The sequence below is a fragment of the Hypomesus nipponensis genome, chromosome 25 (assembly GCF_054491055.1).
Source record: "Hypomesus nipponensis isolate SF chromosome 25, ASM5449105v1, whole genome shotgun sequence".
Classification (NCBI taxonomy): domain Eukaryota; kingdom Metazoa; phylum Chordata; class Actinopteri; order Osmeriformes; family Osmeridae; genus Hypomesus; species Hypomesus nipponensis.
In genome coordinates, this window is record NC_140385.1 from 7,701,018 (window position 1) to 7,722,385 (window position 21,368).

Consider the following 21,368-nt stretch of genomic DNA (forward strand, 5'->3'; position numbering starts at 1 on the left):
TATCAGACTCATATTCTGACTAGAATTATGAGTATGACAACGTCAGACTAAGTAGTAGTAGTAGTAGTAGTAGTAGTAATAGTAAGTAGTATACAGCAAGGAGCCAACGTTCCTCCAGGACCATGTTGCTACATAAAAACAACGTAGGACAAACACAGACTAAATAAGACCTACATTCCCCTATAAAATACAAGTATATTTATAAAGAAGACAGGACAATATCGAGATAGCAAGTATAAAGTGACCAAGAATTGAGTGCCAACTCGTTGGAGGGTGTCCAGGTCTGTGTATATCAGACCAGTCCCTGAGTGGTGAGTAGTTTGATGGCTTGAAGGAAGAAACTGTTACACAGTCTGGCCTTGAGGGCCCGAATGCATCGGTACCTCTTGCCAGACGGCAGTATGTGCACATTGCCTGGTCAATATTCTAAAGTTAAAGCGAACACTGTGCACAAAGTAAAATGTTAACTATTGGATTGCACTACGATAAAGTGACAGAATATGGGGTGGGCTAATGGCAAGGTACATACCTGGAGGGTTCTTGCCAGGCTCATTGTTACTGGGACTTCCTGACTGCCGTGAGTCTGCAAATACAATAACAGAACAAGATGGGATTTACAAAAGACCACAAATGGTAGTTTGTTTAAGAAATACCCCGCAGTATGTGAAAGGTGAATTACTTTTGATAACTACAAAAACATTGTGTCACAAACATATCGGCCCGAAGACTTCATAGTTAAGTAGTCTCTAAAGTCCCACCAGAATCAGGTTAGATCGTATGGTGACTGCATGCTTTCGTGTCAACAAAATGAGAGATACTATGGCTACTGAGGTCATTATAAAACGGTGAAACGTAGGGGATTGTGGGTATTTCTGCCCGGGGTCAGGGGGAGGTGTTGCACCCGGCCCTGCCGTGCACCAAACAGAGCAGGGGGAGGGACGGACATGCTCTGAAACACCAGTGGAATTCTCCCCAACGGGACAAGTGACGGGGCTGTGGTATGACATCCTGTGATTTATACCGTTACCTCACAATACCTCTGCAACTCCCTGCAAGTGCTACCCTGTCTCGCAGTCTAACCACTTTGCCGCACAAACCAATACCAGCATGTCGAGCTTTGGCCACAAGACTATTCTATCCACGATTGATGAGTTTTGGGTTAAAAAATGGTTTACTCCAATCTGTGCATTTTGTATGATTGTGTGCAGTCTGCGCGGGTGTGCGGACAGGGGGTAGTTAAGCTAGGTCTGGAGTCGTCAACTAGGATGGATAAAAAAGAGGCAAATGACTGAAAATGTCAAGCAGTTACCAGCTGGGTACGACCGGACCCTCCTAAATGATTTACACAGGCCCCACGTGCTCCGAGAGCATTCTGAGAACCACAAGGGAGATATGATCTACGTCTTTAACACGAAGAGCAAGGACGAGAGAGAGAGAGAGAGAGAGAGAGAGAGAGAGAGAGCGTGGACTCAGATAGCCTCTCCTCGAAGCAACACTGCTTTCCAACAAAGTTTTAATAATCTCCATTTCAGAAGTAGAGAGAGAAGGAGAACATTTTGAGAGGAGGAGGAAAAAACTTGAGATTTATTTTCCCCCTCTTTCTCGCTCCCCCCACCCCCTCCTAAATTTGACCATTAAACAGTACTGCAAAAACGGAATGTTCTTGGCTGAGGCTCAACAATGACAAAGTAGGGAGGGAACAACAGCATACGTTAAGGGGAAAAAAATGTGTAAGTTTAACCCTGAATATACTCTTACAGCAAGCAGGGTTGAAAAATCGCAAGGTCATTTTTTAATACGCTTTTTAAAGAATTTCCTGAATTACAATTATTATTCCATTGAAAAAAAACGTCCTCTGGTTCGACAGAATGCTTACAACAAACTCCTACAAATCTGTCCCAGGCCTGACATCTGTTGGGGGAGTTTTAAACGTGTTTCGGTGTACCTGGAAGCACATTAGTGTCGGCTTCTCCCTGCCCGCCCTGACACCTCCCGGTCTCCAACCACTTTCAGACCCATCCATCAGTCTAGTTACAACTGCCAACTGTACTGCTCTTCCCTGTAAGAGAGGGTGTGTGTGTTTGTAAGTGTGTGGCATGTGTGTGTGTGTGTGTGTGTGTGTGTGTGTGTGTGAGAGAGAGAGAGAGAGAGAGAGAGAGAGAGAGAGAGAGAGAGAGAGAGAGAGAGAGAGAGAGAGAGAGAGAGAGAGAGAGAGAGAGAGAGAGAGAGAGAGAGAGAGAGGCTTTTTTGAACAGACTATGGCTTTCATTATGAGGGAACAGGCAACCATGACAAAAGAGCAGATGGTTCTGGCAATTAGAGAAAGGATGCACCATCTTCAACTAATAACCCCTGTGTAGCACCAGGGGAAGCCACCAGGGGGCGTCACCTGGAGGAGTTGACATGGGCATCTGGTGTGTCTGTCAACCGCGCTCCCTCATCTGGAGGGCTTCACCTTTTAGAGACAGAAAACCCCTTCCATCTGACCTTTCACCTGCAGGCTGCTTTCAACCCCATACCCTCACAGGACGCGTGGTGCTATGAGAGCAGTAGCCAAGTTCATCGATACCCACATGGCATTCGGGATAACCGTGAAATTCACACGTGAGAACGAAATCATCATTGGCATCTACCGGCCACATGCTACCTTTGGAATACTGGGATTCAGTTTCAAATGTGTTTGAAGAAACCTTGTGTGGACCTACAGTAGGAGAAAGAACCAACCCGGTCAAATAAACAACAGTAAGCTATACAATAAGCCTCCAAGGTTGGGCTAAACACTGGGAGCTTGGCACAGCTTGATTAAGGCAGATACCAGAGCCATATAAAAAAAAACGTTCTTGGCAGCCCTGTTACTTGTTTAAACAAACACTTGTCCATGAAGTCAGAAAAAACTCTGGAATTGAGCTCTTTGCTCTTCTTCAGCATTTAGCAGTGGCAAAAAGGGGAGTATTCATCCAGTATGTGGCTATAGTAACTAGAAGAAAAAGCAACAGAATGGCTACGTCAATACTCTCCTCCTCTATCTGTCTGTCTGTCTGTCTGTCTCTTTGCCCAAGTGATTCACTTTCCTGAATTTATAAAAAAAAAGTATTTTCTACCCAGCCCATCATCTTTTGGCACCATACCAATTTCTTTCTTTCCATATTGACAAGCTCCTAACCCACCCAACACTTCCCCACACCCCGATCTCGCTCCCCCTCTCTCTCTCTCTCCCTCTCTCTCTCACACACACACACACACACACATACACACTCACTCACTCGCAGTGAGGATAAAAAGTCAGGCAGTTTTCAAAACTTTCAGCTCACAAACACACACTTCTCCCACAAACAGGACACACACAAGCTGCAGATGCATACCGTCGACATTTCAGGAGAAACCCGTCTGGCAGCCATTTTAGATGCAGAGCGGGTCTGTAGCACATGTATAGCTGTGGCTGCCAGAGGCCCGGCAGCACAGCCAAGACGCATTTCAACAGTCTGGGAGGGGCCGAGGGGGTGAGCTCCCGGAGAAAATACCTCCCTAATTACGGGACCGCTCAGACAATAATATTTCAACAATACAGCTGTGCTAGTGTAAATATTTGATGTGGCCACACTTTCTGTCTTCCTCGAGCAATTTGGCTGAGCTTGTACTGTTAGGAGAGCAAGCTGTTTGACTGCCTGTGTGTGTGTGTGTGTGTGTGTGTGTGTGTGTGTGTGTGTGTATGTATGTGTGTGTGTTTGTGATATGTTCAATGTCTTCCTCAGCTCCTGTTTTCTATCTTTCACGGCTTTGCCATGATGACCTCACTATGTGGGCCTGCTTCCAACAGTGGTACAGTCAACTCTCTCAAGTGTTGCACATGTACAGTCTCCTTACTCGTCCTTGCTACTTTGTTCACATTTCTATTATCTTATGGCTTTAATTGCTGTTTTTGTGATAATATCACCATATCTAGCATTTTTTTGACATCATCATTCCCCCACAAAATCTTTATCCTGGTTTCTCCTTATCCATCTATCTCTCTCCCTCATCTCTCTCTCTCTCTCGCCCAGTCTTGTCCCAGTCTCTCTCTCTCTCACTCTCTCTGTTTCTCTCTCTCTCCCTCTCTCAGCCTCGCTTTGTTGAATAAACAAAGTGGCCTTTATCAAAAAGAGCCGTTACTCAAACAACCAAAACAAAAGATAGGGGGAGAGTATCAGCAGAGAGAGGTGGTGGGAGGATTTGATCATGACAAGCGCTGTGTGCCAGCAGGCAGGCAGCTTCCGTCTGCCATAGAACAACACTTAAACATACTGTAGCATCTCTTAAAGGTTGGCACCTCACCGGGCTAACAGGAGAAACCTTTTAAAAGAGAAATAAGGAAGATGTTGCATTGTTCCTGGCAGCCATCTTAAGTCTTCATTAGCAACCAAGGGAAGTAAAAACATGCATGGCGAAAAGCATTCACAAACGCCGACACAGGCCAGTGCTTCCAAAACAAAATCAACTCAAATGTACACTAAAACTGCTTTAATAACAATTACCAAATCTTTGTTCAACCAAGCAAATAACAACTGAGTGTGCACCTGTGTGTGTATGTTTTGTGGAACGTGCATACTAATAACATGAAAGAACGGGTCTCTCTCTTCCTGGAAAGTTTGAACAGTCGACACTGTCTCCACCATCAACTCTCACTGAGTAAAAAGTTGGAGAGCTTTTACAGCGTCAGAAAGAGCAGACTTCTCATTCAGGTCAACAAACACTGGAGTTTTTTTTTCTTGTCTTCTTTGAGGGTTTAGGTTGGCTGAGGGGCATGCTTGCGTGTCAAAAGGGCTATACAAATACATTTTGATTTTATTTGATTTTGAGTCGCCCACAATCACCCAGAGCAGATCCCTAGAACAAGGCCTGCCAGGCTAGTGGGATTGGCCCAGGCTAGGGCTGGTGATACACACACAGACCCAGCAAGAAGCACATAAACACCACATGTACTTCACTTGACTTGAATAACAAGTTCAATCCGGTAGCCAATGATGCATCGATACACAGATACCGAACACATCGACGCACATATTCACAGTACACCCACAAGCTCCGCACACACACACACACACACACGTGCACGCACACACACACTCCAGTCGAGGTCTGAGCAGTGCTTTGCATGTGTGCTGCTCTGTGGTTGTGCTGCAGACAACAGAACACAGAAGCTCTTCTGTCCTTTGAACAATGTCCAGGCCTGGCCTGTCCATCTCCCACTCACCCGCCCGCTGCACAACGATGACTGACAAAGCACCAGTTATGGCTTGACATTACTCGTTTTCCATGAGTCGTGTGAATGTTCAGTCAGACTTGATCGCCCGAAAGATGAACCACACTGTTTGTGTCGTGAACTAAAGAGCTTCACTGTTAAACTGAAATGGCGGAGAAAATATAGGTAAAAAAACTATGTTCAAATCTGTCAAAGGTTGGACAAAGGTTAGTTGTTACTGAAATGCACAGAGCTCGATCGATGTATTTCCCTGTGTGGACCCCGAGCCGTTCGTGAGCGCAAACGAGGAACAGGGGGGATATGGAGAGACAGTTTCCATGTCTCACAGAAGCTCACTCTTTGGCCTGTGAAAGGAAGAACTATTTTGGCGAGACAAGACGAAAGGAGGGATGGTTGAGAGAGGGAGAGTGCCAGACTATAGACTCATTATGCATGCATGTTTCTCATTCATGGTCGTGGGCGAGGAGGACAGAAGGAGGCGGGGGGGGGGGGGGTGGAGGGTGGGGTGGACCAATGACATTCCGTTGTAGTAGCCCCATCCACCCCCCCCCTCCAGTCTGGGGGCTAGCCGCTAGGCTAATGAGGTGACACTCACCGTCTGGAGGCCAGCCAACACAGTCTATTAACTCCTAGCCAGTAGTTAAGAGGAGAGGAAAAACGGGGGGGAGGGGGGGGGGGGCAGGCTGGGAAGAGAGAGAAGGGCTGCCGTCCACCGGATGGGTGTTTAGTAGCTGTGAATGCAGCAATGGGGGGCTAGTCTGGAGTGGGAGGGGGGTGGGATCATGGCGGACAATTATGTGCCGTCTTGCTCAATGGAGGCAACTCTGGAAAGGGAGGGAGGAGCCCCACCCTCTCGCCCCTTCAGTTGGATAATTACCAGACAAATGTAGAGGTCCCCTGCTGCTAAGGCCCCTGGGAGCCCGCTGACAGACAGTTCAAACCTGCAAGTCTTTTTTCCGCTAACTCGGTGAGACAGGGAGAGAGAGAGACAGAGAGGAAAGCAGACAGAGAGCCCCTCAGCTCTGGGAATCTCCAGTTCTCCTTGAAGACATTCTGGTCCAAAAACAGGACCAACACCGAAAATTGCTCTCGAACACTCAGCATCAGTTAGGAAGACATTCTAACCACTCTAAATGCTTAAGTGATTTCAAAAAGGTCTGTTTTCTACTATTAGTTTCTATTATGTCACGATGACTGTTCCTTGTGGTCATGTGGTCAAAACATCTCAGGGACATCAGGAAATCATTCTGTACATTTTGAGAATGCCCAGTGAAAAACATACGGCTTGGATTTAGGTCTCGAACACACAAATAACAGTGTTGAAAACCTAGAAGGGTCCCGCCAGCAAAAACAGTCTGGAGGGCACCAGGGTGACAAGGTGCTCTAACAGACAGGCAGCAGCCAGGGTGACAGGGTGCTGGACCAGACCGTGCTCTGCCCGGACTGGCTCCTCTCCAGCTGGGCAGCAGGCCACAGAGGAGCCCTGCCTCTCAGTGCCACTGTTTGTACTCGTCTGTGCCAGCACGGCAGAACACAAACACACACCTTAATTGGGATGTTGAAGGAGTTATTGTATCACGCATTATGTCCCATCAAGCAGGAGTTCTTGGCCCCAGGACAAATGGAGAACGCGTTGGGAAATCTTCCTGTCTGTGCCACCGCTGATGGTTCCAGACTCGGGTGGAAGGTGGAAAAACTCGAGTACCAAGTTGAATTTGTCGTTCTAATCGCGCGCTGTTACTAACAGATGTCAAAGCAGTTTCTCTTTGCCGTTACATCTCACTGCAGGCTCATTCCCGGCAGGACTCGCTTATTCATTCAATTTTGTTCTTGTTCATATTCACCCAAACAATTGAGCACCGTTTGTGTGCGTTCTGTCTAAAACAGCCCCCTAGAAAGAATTAGATATGTGTAGCAATTGAAGCAAGCCAAATATTTGAGAGCGCACCGCAGGTGGGCGGGACTTTAGATTGCTGGAAGAAAGACTCCATACCACCGTTCAACAACACAGGCCCTGCTGGATTCCATCCAGACCCCATGACATTACCTAGTCCTACACTATAGAGACAAGAATTCACTTGGAACTGCTGAACTTTCGGCTACGATGTCTCCTTGCTCACGGTCCAAACAGTTATTCTGCATCCGTGGGTGGCGACCTATTTGAATGTATCAGAACAGTACGTTTTCCTCGAGATAGAGGGAGAGGACGGAAGATTGACAGGATGTGGGTAGGAGTTAAGAAACGGTTTGTAAATAGACAGCAGCACGGGTATGTCAGCTTGTAGAGTGAGAAAAAACAGGAGGCCCACACTGAAGGGTCAGAGGCAGCCGTTCTAATCACATGTGGTTTGGCTGCCGGGCAACCGTTTATGTGGCCAACGGCAGGGAGAGGAACCGCAAAATGATTTTCCGATTGTGTTGTTTGTAAGCCTAAAACAATGCAACACACAGACTAGCATTTCAATCTGGGGCTGATCGTTTTTCCATAGAATATGGCATTTTATTCATGATATGTTAATCCCACACATTCCGGATTTAGGCTTACGGGCAACGTCAAGATGTCATCGCTCGCTTTGGCACTTCAGAAGGGCAGCCGTGGAGCGAAGCCAGCTCAGGCAATGAGGAATCAAATGCTGATGGACTGAACAGCGTAAAACGCCAATCACTTCCTCTCATGCTTCCTTAGACTGATTCAGATGACGACACGTTCCCCCGCCCTGCTCTGACTCCCTGCCGAGGTGCTACCTGGGTTCTACACCTCTATCCACACCTGAGGCTGTTTGCTCCACTGTGTACATGTGTACAAGGGCACACTGTTATGTAACACTGTCTTACATTCAGTTCTTATCGCTCCATCAGATAATGGTAGATATATCCTTTATCCACACAGTGATTACGGTTAGGAGAGCAAACCTGATTGTACTTTGCTGACATCAAACCAGAGTCAGAATGACAGGTGACCGGTCCCAGGTCCTGGCTGCTTTATCCCCATCCTACTAACTTGCGCTTCAACTTTTTAATAAACACCATGTCTCCATGTAAAATGAATCTAACTGCAACTGTAAGTCAAAGTAAAAAGTAAAAATACGGTCAATAAATCTGAATGGGCACAATAGTTTATGTTTAGATCTACAGGCAGACGTTTTGATGTTTATTATGCTTTCTGCAGGAGGTTTACTGAGATGTAGTCGAAAAGTATACTGATTCGTGCAGGTACCACATTCACCAACCCCAGCTATGGCAAACCTCACAAGAATGCGAGAGGTCTTTGTTTGCCGGCAAATTTTGGACTGCCGCCAAATGACTGTGCCAATAAGAAGAACAAAGCCACTTGTCATGTGGCCTAATTCTGTAGGTCTGGCGTGTTCACAGGCACCTTGACAGAAGCCGAGTCATGATCTCCATCTGCTCCATCTGCGAGTCTCTGGTGCGACTGGTGTTAGTTCCCCTTGTCCTCGCTGCACTGTTTCGGCCATTCCCACAGGCTCCCAGATGAGGATCTCGGCAAATATTCACACGGACGACGGCCCCGCGCTCCAACATGTTGACAAGGCACGCCAGAATGACGTCCTGCAGTCACTTTTTCCACAGTTCGGGTTTGTACATGAATTCCCCTTTTGCAGCTACTGCTCACCCCCCTCCCCCTCCCACACACACACACACACACACACCCTACCGCCCCTGCCCGCGCCCCTTCCTACTCCCCCTCTTCCCAGAGCTCTTTCCTCCACTTCCTCAGCTTGTCCACTCAGTCGGACCACAGGGGGCTTTACACCAACTTCCCAGCCTGCCCCCAAATGCTTTGGCTTTCCACTCAGACGAGCATGTCGTTTTCACTTCTAAACGCAATGGCAAAAGTTGAGGGGATACGGCGGTGTGGGGTGGTGTGGGGTAGAGGAGGGAGGTGTGAGGGTGGTAGAATGAAGCGTGAGTGTAGGGTAGAGGAAGGGGGGGGGGGGGGGGTTGGGGTGGTGGGGTTAAAAGTGTGGGCTATAGGAGAGGGGTGTGGGAGTGGTAGGTTTAAGAGGGTGGGGTAGATGCAGGGGTGTGGGGGTGTGTGGTACAGTGAGTGCTATGCCAGAGACAGTTCTGTCTTGGACGGTAAACAGCAGCACGCAGGCCGTTCTGTTCTGTGTTTCAATGAAGTTGTTTCTCACAGGGCGTGCAGGGTGCGTTCAAGGCCGAGACGAAAAAAGAAAGAAAAACGTTGCACACGGTGTCCTGAGTGTGACTTGATTCCTTCCCTCATCACACCACACCCCCCCCCCCCTCCTCACCATTCCTCACATGAAAACACCAGAGAGCAACACACACACACCCACATTCCAAGACACCTGTGCTCGCACAGGAAAGTACAGTCACTTGCACGCGCCCTCACATACTTTAAATCAGTTCCATTGTGTCCTGGAACTTACAGTGACAGTCTTTTCACCTTCCTCACATTGGGAAAGTAAGGAGACATTCTACCTTTTAAATAGCCAAGTATGCTAACATCAAATGCAGTCATTATTTTTTACCTCAAGCGTTTTTCCAACATCTGGGGGAATCCCCCAAACACTGACGCTTCCCAAGCTAACCCAACACACACTAATCCACGCAAGCCAAACATACTCTAACCCACCATTACATTAAATCTCTTTACTGATGCTGATGGCTGGCCTTCAGTCCCACCCCTCACTGGTTGGCAGTCCAGCAAAAACACTTCCTGTTCGTGGTGCAGCGCCTGGTCCAAGTCACTTGAACTTGGCACAAGCGCACCTGGAACAGCCTCGGACTTCCAGACACTTTAACCAAATGTACTGGCAAGAGGATCTATCTAACAGCAAACGCTGTACTGAAATCCTCTGTAAAACAGTTCACAGTTAAATCAACCTGGTAATCCACTAGATATACTGGTGCCATGGTTAACAGTTATTAAATCAGTTAATGCAAAACACAGAATACAAATCTATGCATTTCAGTGTGCGTTTCGGAATACTATTTGTATTCATGTTTGGATTGATTTGTGTCAATTGTTTTTAGCTTTAATGTTAAATGTTCCAACTTTAACACGGCCGTAATATTAAACTTTCCTAAAAATCTTAAGAAAAACTTACCTAGTCATACCTTGCACAAAGAACAGAACTGTGCACACAAAGTGACTGTTTTTACCAGTAGAAATAATTACACAGATCATATGTCCCCATATGGAATTCTTTTTACACATAATGTATTTCCTCTTCGGAGGCTCTGAAAGGCCGGTCTACAGACTGTAAGGTTGGTCCACAGCCTGAAAGGCTGAGTCTGCAGCCTGAAAGGCTGGTCTACAGACTGTAAGGTTGGTCCACAGCCTGAAAGGCTGAGTCTGCAGCCTGAAAGGCTGGTCCACAGACTGTAAGGTTGGTCCACAGACTGAAAGGCTGGTCTACAGACTGTAAGGTTGGTCCACGACTGAAAGGCTGAGTCTGCAACCTGAAAGGCCGGTCTCCAGGGAGTTCTCTTTAGGAGGAGGGAAAAGTATGTATGCCGGGGAAGAGGTGGGGGGATGGGGGCGGTTCAGGCACGCTCAGTGAAAATATGCCTCATGTACTCGTTGAACTTGGGGCCTGCATAGGCTTCTCTCAAGGCTCCAGCAGAGGCGTCTGTAGCCAGGCAGTAAAAGGAAAGACTTCCTTCCAAGTGGTGTTACATCGAGGTTTCAAATCAGTTTAATTGTATCAAGAATGTTAAATGGAACGTGAACATTTCGCTTGTGTTTGCAGTTCCTGCGAGTGTAGAAGGATTGTGTAGCAGACATTCCTTTCTGTAATCCAGGCACTATCTGCCTTAGCTTTGATTAGCTCTAGCAACCATGCTAGTTGAAATGTGATAATGCATCTCATCCTAAACCCTTCTTTCATTTGTAAATAAAAAACATGACATTTGGTAGTCTTTTTAGGTATTATGATCATTTTATGAATTGTTGTAATCTTTGAAAAAATGGGCAATCTTTTAAAAATACTTTGTCCAAACAGCCCACAATACTTCGTATGCAATGCTTCCACAATACTTCTTGATCACACAGTTCATTTGCAATAGATAAAGCTGAGTTACCGAGTTCTTACAACTGGTACAGTACAGAAGTACTGTGTTGTTTCGAAGAAACTTTAGTTCTTAACCCTCCAGGTTAAGCTGTTGCAAGCTGTTGCTAACCTCTAAGGGTGCAAGTGTCAATGGCCCAGATACCAGGGCCAGCGACCGCCTTTGACACCACACTTCCTTCCTTGCTCCAAACCCATGGAGACCCGACTGTGTATCCGCTGAACGCCCCTGAGCACTCAGACACACAAAGGTAGGAAGCAGTTGTCAGTGCCTGGCCACATTGTGATGAGGCACTAAATCACCTCTTGTTTCACCCAGCGCTCACTGCACACGTTTCACCGGAGGAAACCACAACCGCAACAACCAGAGCAACAGCCACCAGTAAACACATATTCAGGGTTCTCTGAAAAGAGAGGAAAACACACAACAAGGCTTAAACCTAATTATTATTGAGCTCTGTGCTGCATGTCGCTCAGACTGAGTGAGAATGAAGAAACAGTTAGCCACGTAGTCCAACCCAATCCTCCAGCGAGGGTTAGGGGTAGTATTTAGGGTAAGGGTTAGTAACTAGGCCAGTCACACCACAGGTACCAGAGAGACAGTGTTTGTTAGCCTCTCTGGAGTATCATTTTATTTCTGAGGTAGCAGTATACTGTAGTTATTTTGAATACAAAATCAAATAGAGCAAATTTACACAAGAGTAAAATAATAGAACGTTTTTAAAAACTACCCTCTTCCAATTTTAAACCAATTAGTTACCTGTTTTTAAGAGAAGTGGTCCTACAGACAAAATAGATGAAAGCACAAACAGGTCCTAGTATTTACTCTAGTGTCCACAGGGCCACATGTCAATGGCTAATAAACACCAAGCAGAACGAACTGGTCACTTTGCATCACTCCAAGAATTAGCAGGTCATTAGCACCTTGTAAAAGGAGCACTTTTCTGCTTTACAACAGATTAGGTCTGCTCTTCAAAAGACAAATACACATTAGCACCATAGCTTCAGTCACGTGCAAACTGCAGCTTTGCCATGTAAATAGAAACATTGAAATGTTATTTAACTAATACTTACAGTTTACTAAAAGAATACTCAACACTATCCTGATTAATACATTTCCAATTGAAAAACAATGATATCCATCCATCCACCCATCTATAATTCATTCAGTCAACAAAATTGGCATGATTCTCGACATCTAGAAACAGGCTACACCACAAAATGTAGTAAATCTACTATACTGTCATTTGGAAGTCACTCCCAAGAAGCAAATGTTCTGCAAAAACATGTACATGACGGGTTTTCATTCTAATTAATGGGGTGTAGCTTGGATATGTGGATAAACAGTAAACTAAACATTCAAGTTAGACAGAAAATGTTGAAAGCCAGGCATCCAGACTTCTTATCAGGAGTCTGTAGTGAGATGAGAGAAAGTCCATCAAACACTATAAAGGAGCAAGGGAGAGCTACAGAAGATCATATGAAAGCTTATTATAAGTCACTAGAGGGTCTGTGATGAGGTGGCTTATGTGGCACTTGAGGATCCCCTCTCAGGCAGGAAGCAGCCAACAAATAAAGTGGGATGAAGTCAGACACACGGAGGATTAGCTTTATTCGACGCGCTTTCCAGTCAATGGTTCCGAAGTAGCGTAGAGATAGAGGGGTATAGTCTTCTTTTGGACAGTCGAGGCATCATATACTCTGGGGAATGGCCATATGTAGAGAACTGAGAGGCAGCAACTGGCAGCATGAAGAAAGCAATTACTGGCTAGCCAGCTAAACTGGATCCAGTTTAGAAGACAGCACCATCCAAGACAAACAGACAGTATGTATTGAGCTGTAGCAGCACTGGAGGTCAAATAAATATATCTACGGCTCGGTTGGTGGGAGGTATTGAACTGATAAACACTGTTCCGTCATTAGCCTCATCTAACCTCAACAGCAGGGTGTGGCTTTACACAGAAAGTCCCACAGAAGACAGTTTGGTGTAAGGTGCCAAACTGGAAATGTACTGTATGTGTTGTGTGACACATGGACAATTCCTGAGCCACAGACTGGAAATGAGCAGCCGGTTAAAAATGTTCAATTGAACTTGCATCTCCTAATAAATCAACATGTACAGCCGTTGGCAGAACACGACAGCGTTTGGGAACATTCTATATATTCCGCTTGATGTTTTAAGCAGTTGAAATGAACCCTCCGTCGTGGTAGACGTACGGGGTCTTGAATGGCACCGAGGCCCTCTGTGATTGAGATGCAAGAACATGGGAAGGATGGATTATTTGACGTGAGAGGGCATTTTCTGTCCAATGATCTTGGTCTGTGACACATCGGCTGCTTAGCGTGAGGGAGTGCTGAAGCACTCACTGCACGTGGCGCTGAGGAGAGTGGTAACATGCGAGCCACAAGAAGAACAAGCCAGTTACCGGCAAGATCAGTTTGAATTTATTTTGAGTAACCTATGATTTGCAACTCCTTCTTTCAGGGGAAACGTTCTTTACAATTGCAGATTGTGGAGTGTGGTGTTTCCAGTCCAGTAACTAGATCTAGTGCATTATGCTCATTTCAAAATGCCTACCTCTGACAGGTACTCATTAAGTAACACAGGCCAGCAGTATTTTCCTATTCCTAAGTACTTTGCAGAGCATGGTATTGGTTCCTGTAACAAGCTGAATAATTTAGAGCAGGCCAGGTACAATTTGTGAAGTCCAGCCTAAATGTCCAGTTCCTTGTTGTATGTTTCTGTACCACAAGATGATCCATTTTGTCCTACTCTCATTGTGTATGCCTTTCAAAAAGAAGAGAACCTATTTCTAAAACCGATAGCCGGCAGAGCACACAGAACGGACTCCTGTCTCGAACCCTTTCGCAGTGACTTCATTTTGATTTCTTTGCTGTTCCGCTCTTCCCAGCACAAAGCCAGTGGAAGCCACTTTTTCCGCTTGTTGTAAGCAGCCTGCCGGTCCCCCTCGTCATGGTCCCCCCCCAGCAGCCCTCCTGGAGGACTAAGCCCTCAGTCAGACTTCTCCAAGCCAAAGTTTTTAATACGGTGTCCAATCAAAAGTGATTAAGCATCACAGAGCACAAACAATGCTGGCCCTTAAATCCCTGTGAACCCTCTTTCAGTTGAGCGAATGAAAGAACACTCTGTCTGCTGCTCCAGAGATGACAGACGCGTTCACCCCCCCCCCCCCCCGCCCTCCCCCTCCTTGCAACACAGGCAATCCTGTGCAATCACTATCTCTGCTTTGGGGTGTACAATTTACACAAGCATTGACAAGGAAGTGAGACATTGTCGATAAATGTATCCTTCGTAGGTAGGCAGTTCTCAAGAGGACAGTGAGACCCAGCCGACAGCAGGTAAAGATTGAGGAGACCATCTTTCCGGGCCCAGTGCAAAGGAATGATCCAGAAACACAGACACTCCATAGGAGCCACAGAACACACAAACACACGCAGGTCTCCACACTGCTTCATACCGGTCCTTGTAAAGAAGTAACATACTGTTCAAAAGTCTGGTTCACTAGCAATACAGCTCAGTCTTGGACTGGTATACACCATTTTTTTGGGGTGTTAAATCAAATTATGGACGACTTGCACACAAATGGCCAGCAATCACAATGCATGAAGTTTGCTGTATGTAACACAATACCCTGAACTAATACATTCAATACAGCCAGTTTCTGAAGCCATATTGGACAGTGAAGGTTTAGGGCATACTGAGGGTAAAATGCAGCTACAAGATATGTTGATATTGTATACTTAAGCTAGTTTTGCTTCAAAAAAAGAACATTTTAAACCCTGATTCTCCTGCTGGAGTAGCTTATGGAATGGAAAGATTTTTGGTTCATATGATTGAACATGATTAGTTTTATTATATCAAACCAACAGGAGGGGATAGTTCATCATTTTAGTATGTACAGCTGTGACATGCTAATCATACAATGCTGTACGTTTAAGTTGCTGATTATTTTTGACAACTTTAAAAAGTTCCGCTTTTTGGGAACCCGAGAAAAACACATCACTCAAAACACCATGTCATGATAAGTGTGTCCTTCATGAAGTTGTTACAGAACATGCCTCAAAATGAGAGTGGAAACCATGGAAACACACACCCAAACACTTGCTCCAGTAGCATCACACCTACAGGCAACCGCCTCCCGGCATCGCATCTTCGGCATGGTCTTCACAGCTAGCCTGTAAGGCAGCAGTGACATGGCCTGCAGTGCTCATTTCTGAGTCAGAAGTTTGAAGAGCTACTGTAGCTAGCCAGAGGGTGAGAGAGTCTCCTACTGAAACACCACTTATGTCTAACTCTCTTTTGACAAGCTACTCTCTTGGTGGTGTACCATGAATATGTTGTTCACACAAATATGTTTTTAGATATGTCCACAGGTACATCTTCAATTTATGAAGATTTTCATGAAGATACATAGTGCACAGACACAAGTGTTGTGTGTCCAAAACATAGTACATAATGTGCCTAAATAACCACCCTGATGTATATTATTTACAATGCATCTGCAACATTTACAGTTATTTGTATCAGAACTATACACAGTTCATTTGTAAAGGTCAAGTATAAGAGATTGGCAGGACACAAGAAGTACATCGCACAGCCCTTTAAAACCAACCCACTGGCTCACACCCTGCAAACCCAAAACCCAGCAGACGACAAGAGTCACAGCGCACTAGAGGTCAGAAGGCGGAGCCGCTTGTAGATGACAAGATGCAGACATCATCCCCTCAAGACTGGCTCCCTGTCAACAAGACCAGCAACACTGAACACTTCCATCTGACTGGAGTTTCCTAACATAGGTCCAGACAGCCAACCCAATGCTGCTGGAGAGCGGCCGCTTTGCTCCTGCTTTCAATTTCTCTACTGTGGGGCTGGTAATGGCTTCACTTTTTGTGGTCGACACATATGGTGCGTGTAGTCGTATCGCCTTGTCTCCCAGTCACAGTGTGTGGGTGTAGGGGGGCACAGACAGCCCCCAGCAGGAGTTATGGGGAAGGGACATGCTTCTCATTACGGCGGCTAAGAGCCATGGTTCCTCCAACCACAGCCGCCACCATTGCTCCCACAGAGTGTGGAATAAAATACACGGTGCCTACTTACCCATGTACGTAGTCATGAGGCTCTCAGACCTCAAAACTGGTATACTTTCAACTTACTACCCTGTAGCTAACACCGTATTAAGGTTTGGTGTTATACAAGGCATCTCAAGAAACAGTGAGAAAAGTCAGTTGGACCTTTACGGTCAGGTTGATTTTTTCATTAAAACAAATTCCACATTCACTTACTCATGGAGAGTTTCGTTTCCCCCTAACCTTCCTTTACCCAAGTCCTGCTAAACAATAATAACATGTGATTATGTGTATTGCTGTGCATTGCTATAGTAATTGTGCAGTAATTGCCCATTAAAACCAATGTACAAAGATGTTGAAATAATTAGTTAGTAGTACCCACTTTTTAATACCCATAACATGACAGACGCATTCACCCACAAACTCCCCTGCAACACAGGCAATCCTGTGCAATCACTATCTTTGCTTTGGGGTGTATAATTTATACAAGCATTGACAAGGAAGTGAGACATTGTCGATAAATGTTCCTTTGTAGGTAAGCAGTTCTCAAGATGACACTGAGACCCAGCCAACAGCAGGTAAAGATTGAGGAGACCATCTTTCCGGGCCCAGTGCAAAGGAATGATCCAGAAACACAGACACTCCATAGGAGCCACAGAACACACAAACACACGCAGGTCTCCACACTGCTTCATACCGGTCCTTGTAAAGAAGTAACATACTGTTCAAAAGTCTGGTTCACTAGCAATACAGCTCAGTCTTGGACTGGTATACACCATTTTTTTGGGGTGTTAAATCAAATTATGGACAACTTGCACACAAATGGCCAGCAATCACAATGCATGAAGTTTGCTGTATGTAACACAATACCCTGAACTAATACATTCAATGCAGCCAGTTTCGGAAGCAATATTGGACAGTGAAGGTTTAGGGCATACTGAGGTTAAAATGCAGCTACAAGATGTGTTGATATTGTGTACTTAAGCTAGTTTTGCTTCAAAAAAAAGAACATTTTAAACCCTGATTCTCCTGCTGGAGTAGCTTATGGAATGGAAACATTTTTGGTTCATATGATTGAACATGATAAGTTTTATTATATCAAACCAACAGGAGGGGATAGTTCATCATTTTAGTATGTACAGCTGTGACATGCTAATCATACAATGCTGTACGTTTAAGTTGCTGATTATTTTTGACAACTTTAAAAAGTTCCGCTTTTTGGGAACCCGAGAAAAACACATCACTCAAAACACCATGTCATGATAAGTGTGTCCTTCATGAAGTTGTTACAAAACATGCCTCAAAATGAGAGTGGAAACCATGGAAACACAAACCCAAACATTTGCTCCAGTAGCATCACACCTACAGGCAACCGCCTCCCGGCATCGCATCTTCGGCATGGTCTTCACAGCTAGCCTGTAAGGCAGCAGTGACATGGCCTGCAGTGCTCATGAGTCAGAAGTTTGAAGAGCTACTGTAGCTAGCCAGAAGGTGAGAGAGACGCACAAGTGTTGTGCGTCCAAAACATAGCACATAATTTGCCTAAATAACCACCCTGATGTATATTATTTACAATGCATCTGCAACATTTACAGTTATTTGTATCAGAACTATACACAGTTCATTTGTAAAGGTCAAGTATAAGAGATTGGCAGGACACAAGAAGTACATCGCACAGCCCTGTAAAACCATCCCACTGGCTCACACCCTGCAAACCCAAAACCCAGCAGACGACAAGAGTCACAGCGCACTAGAGGTCAGAAGGCGGAGCCGCTTGTAGATGACAAGATGCAGACATCATCCCCTCAAGACTGGCTCCCTGTCAACAAGACCAGCAACACTGAACACTTCCATCTGACTGGAGTTTCCTAACATAGGTCCAGACAGCCAACCCAATGCTGCTGGAGGGCGGCCGCCTTGCTCCTGCTTTCAATTTCTCTACTGTGGGGCTGGTAATGGCTTCACTTTTTGTGGTCGACACATATGGTGCGTGTAGTCGTATCGCCTTGTCTCCCAGTCACAGTGTGTGGGTGTAGGGGGGCACAGACAGCCCCCAGCAGGAGTTATGGGGAAGGGACATGCTTCTCATTACGGCGGCTAAGAGCCATGGTTCCTCCAACCACAGCCGCCACCATTGCTCCCACAGAGTGTGGAATAAAATACACGGTGCCTACTTACCCATGTACGTAGTCATGAGGCTCTCAGACCTCAAAACTGGTATACTTTCAACTTACTACCCTGTAGCTAACACCGTATTAAGGTTTGGTGTTATACAAGGCATCTCAAGAAACAGTGAGAAAAGTCAATTGGACCTTTACGATCAGGTTGATTTTTCATTAAAATTCCTTTACCTGAGTCCTGCTAAACAATAGTAACATGTGATTATGTGTATTGCTGTGCATTGCTATGGTAATTGTGCAGTAATTGCCCATTAAAACCCAATGTACAAAGATGTTGAAATAATTAGTTAGTACCTATGTTTTAATACCCCCTAACAAACTATATTATTAGCAGATTGGTTTTGGTGGGAGATGCCAAATCGCTTGGTTAGAAAGCACGTGTTTTGCTTCCATTCAGCACATTGTCCGCACAATTTACATTCACCTACATTCACAATATGTCAATGGCTCAACTAAGTCTTTAAACTGTACATTTTCTCCATGAATATATTTGTATTACCAGCCGTTGCAAGCTTCACGAGGCACGAAGTATGATTAAAATGACTCAATAAAGTTTGAATATCATTCACCATTTCTGCTATGGATACCTCGTCGGATGACCTTGCAAAGCTTGTTTATTCGAGCAGCGGTACTAGTTACTTTAGATCGCCCTTATTCGGTTTCCTTATCAGGGTTTGTCTGGACAAATCTTGGACACAAAGCACCCATTTTGTGCTCCTCTCTGGAGATCCTGTTACAGAGATCCAGACATGGCTAGGCAGCCATGCCTCTGGGAGAGTGGCGTTGGTGAGGCCGCGCGATTAGCTGCTTCCTTGAGTTCAACCATACGATACATGTGCACTCCTCTTACTTACTCTGAGCACGCTTTGTGCCTCACCGGAGTAAAACGATCGGCAGGGGCACATGATGTCATGCCAGGAGAATTCAGATATATCCACACCCCCCCTGTATATATTGTGCGATACACAATGTGACGGGCCAGACACACTAACCCCGCCTGTGACAGTACATACAGTGCCTGGCACACCTTCTGAAGAGCTCAGAGTATGTTTGTGTTCTTATTAAAGGTTTGTGTCATTATTTAGAGAGGGAGAGTGTGTAAAAGAGCTCGAGGTGGGGGGAGACAAGGAACAAGAGAAAGAGAAAAGGAGAGATAAAAGGAGAAAGAAAGTAGATTACAATGCAGTTACTCCTGAGCATAGCCCGAAGCCACAGTGCATCAAGTGGCTTCATTGTTCTATTTCTCAGAGCGGGAAATAAGTTAGCGAGAAAACAGAAAGAGAGAAAAAAGAAAGAGTGGGGTAGAACCTGCTCCTTGGGTAGAACCTGCTCAACATTCACTGACCTAATTCTAGACAACCAGCTCAGGAAGAGTATTTCTGTTTCGCAACACTCGTGTTTATACAGGTGGTTGGTGAGAGAGAAGACACATACAATCGAAGGTCTTGTTTGGAACCACCTTATAACTGTAGGAATACAGAGCTTACTAGGAACATAAACACACACACATACACACACACACACACACACACACACATACACACACGTCCCATTTCTAGCTAAGTGACCCAAAGCACGAGAATACACGGTTTCAAAAGTAATGTTTCGTTTTAGGCTTATGTATCCTGCTCGGTTTGTATTTGGAACATGATTTTGTACGGTCCGAAAATCGGTCAGATACTAGCAGAATCCTGTGCTTCCCTCCAGAGAGTGAGACTCGGGCCCCCTGGTTGGCCCGTGTTTGGCTCTAGGGCTTTGAGACATCAGGTCTAAATCCAACAACAACATCTACTTGGCCAGAGTTCAAACCCACCGACAGCTACACTAGTCCAAAGGTGGCTATGCAAACCATTGTTTATGCAACAGCACACTGCTGCCAGGCATACGAGGAAAGGAGGAGGGGTTTGTTGGGCACAGATTTGCAAAGCATTACAACAGATCCTTACCAGATTTTTCTATTTGAGTTATTTGTGCTTTACAGTTTGCTATTCTGGTCACTGCTACTGTAGCTGACACACAGCAACAGAAAGTCAACAAAGTAGGTTAAGAAAAATGATGCTATATTGTGACACTCTTTGGAACGAGAAGGCAACTTTTCCAGTTGCAAACCCATGTTAATTTTTTTGTTGCCACACAACCGTTAATTGTAAACACACTAAGGTAATTGTCCTAAATGCTTAATTTTAACACAGATTAGACACTTCATCCAACCACAAGAAATTTCCCCTGCCAAAAAAAAACCTTCAGTCATTGTTCAAGCAGTTACAGTATGCTCAGAAGACTATTTTTTTTAAAGAGAGGCGTGTTCAACATAGTTTAACTTGCAGGAAGGAACTTAATACACAAAAAAAACTATACGTTTGTTTTGAGTAAAGATCCCATAAGTAAGCGTCGAAAAATGGTTGGTTGGCTAGGCAAGGGTCCTCTGAGGTGAATACAAGGAATTTAGGTCACTGCAGCAAAGGCGTATAACCAGCTCAAGCCGTTGCTTGGTGAAACTGGGAGGCCAGCGAGAGGGAAACGGGATTGTTAGACTTGAGCCTGATTCCAGGCCCAGACACAAAGCCAGCCATAACATCTCTAATGATCTCCGCTCACATAAGGTACATTCCACCAATAAAGGGTGCCCTTAACAACTTAGAGTTAACCTCTGACCCCACACTTGGGAGTGGCTTGTCTGACCTTTTAGGCACCAAGCTACAGAGTTGTCTAGGAGCATTGGGAGCTTTTATGCCACAGATTATGGCATTGTTCAGGTCTAAACTATAAGAAACGTCTGCCATACATACATAAAAGCTCTTG

General features: G+C 45.3%; 1 protein-coding gene across 7 annotated transcripts in view; it reads right to left on the reverse strand.

The window, feature by feature from the left end:
- The window catches only part of LOC146222133 (nuclear factor 1 B-type-like), a 56,281-nt gene that overhangs the window by 21,072 nt on the left and 13,841 nt on the right, over nt 1-21,368 (reverse strand). For 6 of the 7 annotated variants that reach the window (XM_084691180.1, XM_084691179.1, XM_084691183.1 and 3 more), the window contains exon 3: nt 530-583. The exons of the other annotated variant lie outside the window; for it this stretch is intronic. In XM_084691180.1, the coding sequence (XP_084547306.1) occupies nt 530-583 (54 nt within the window). The remainder of the gene's footprint in view (nt 1-529; nt 584-21,368) is intronic. 7 annotated transcript variants of the gene reach the window in all.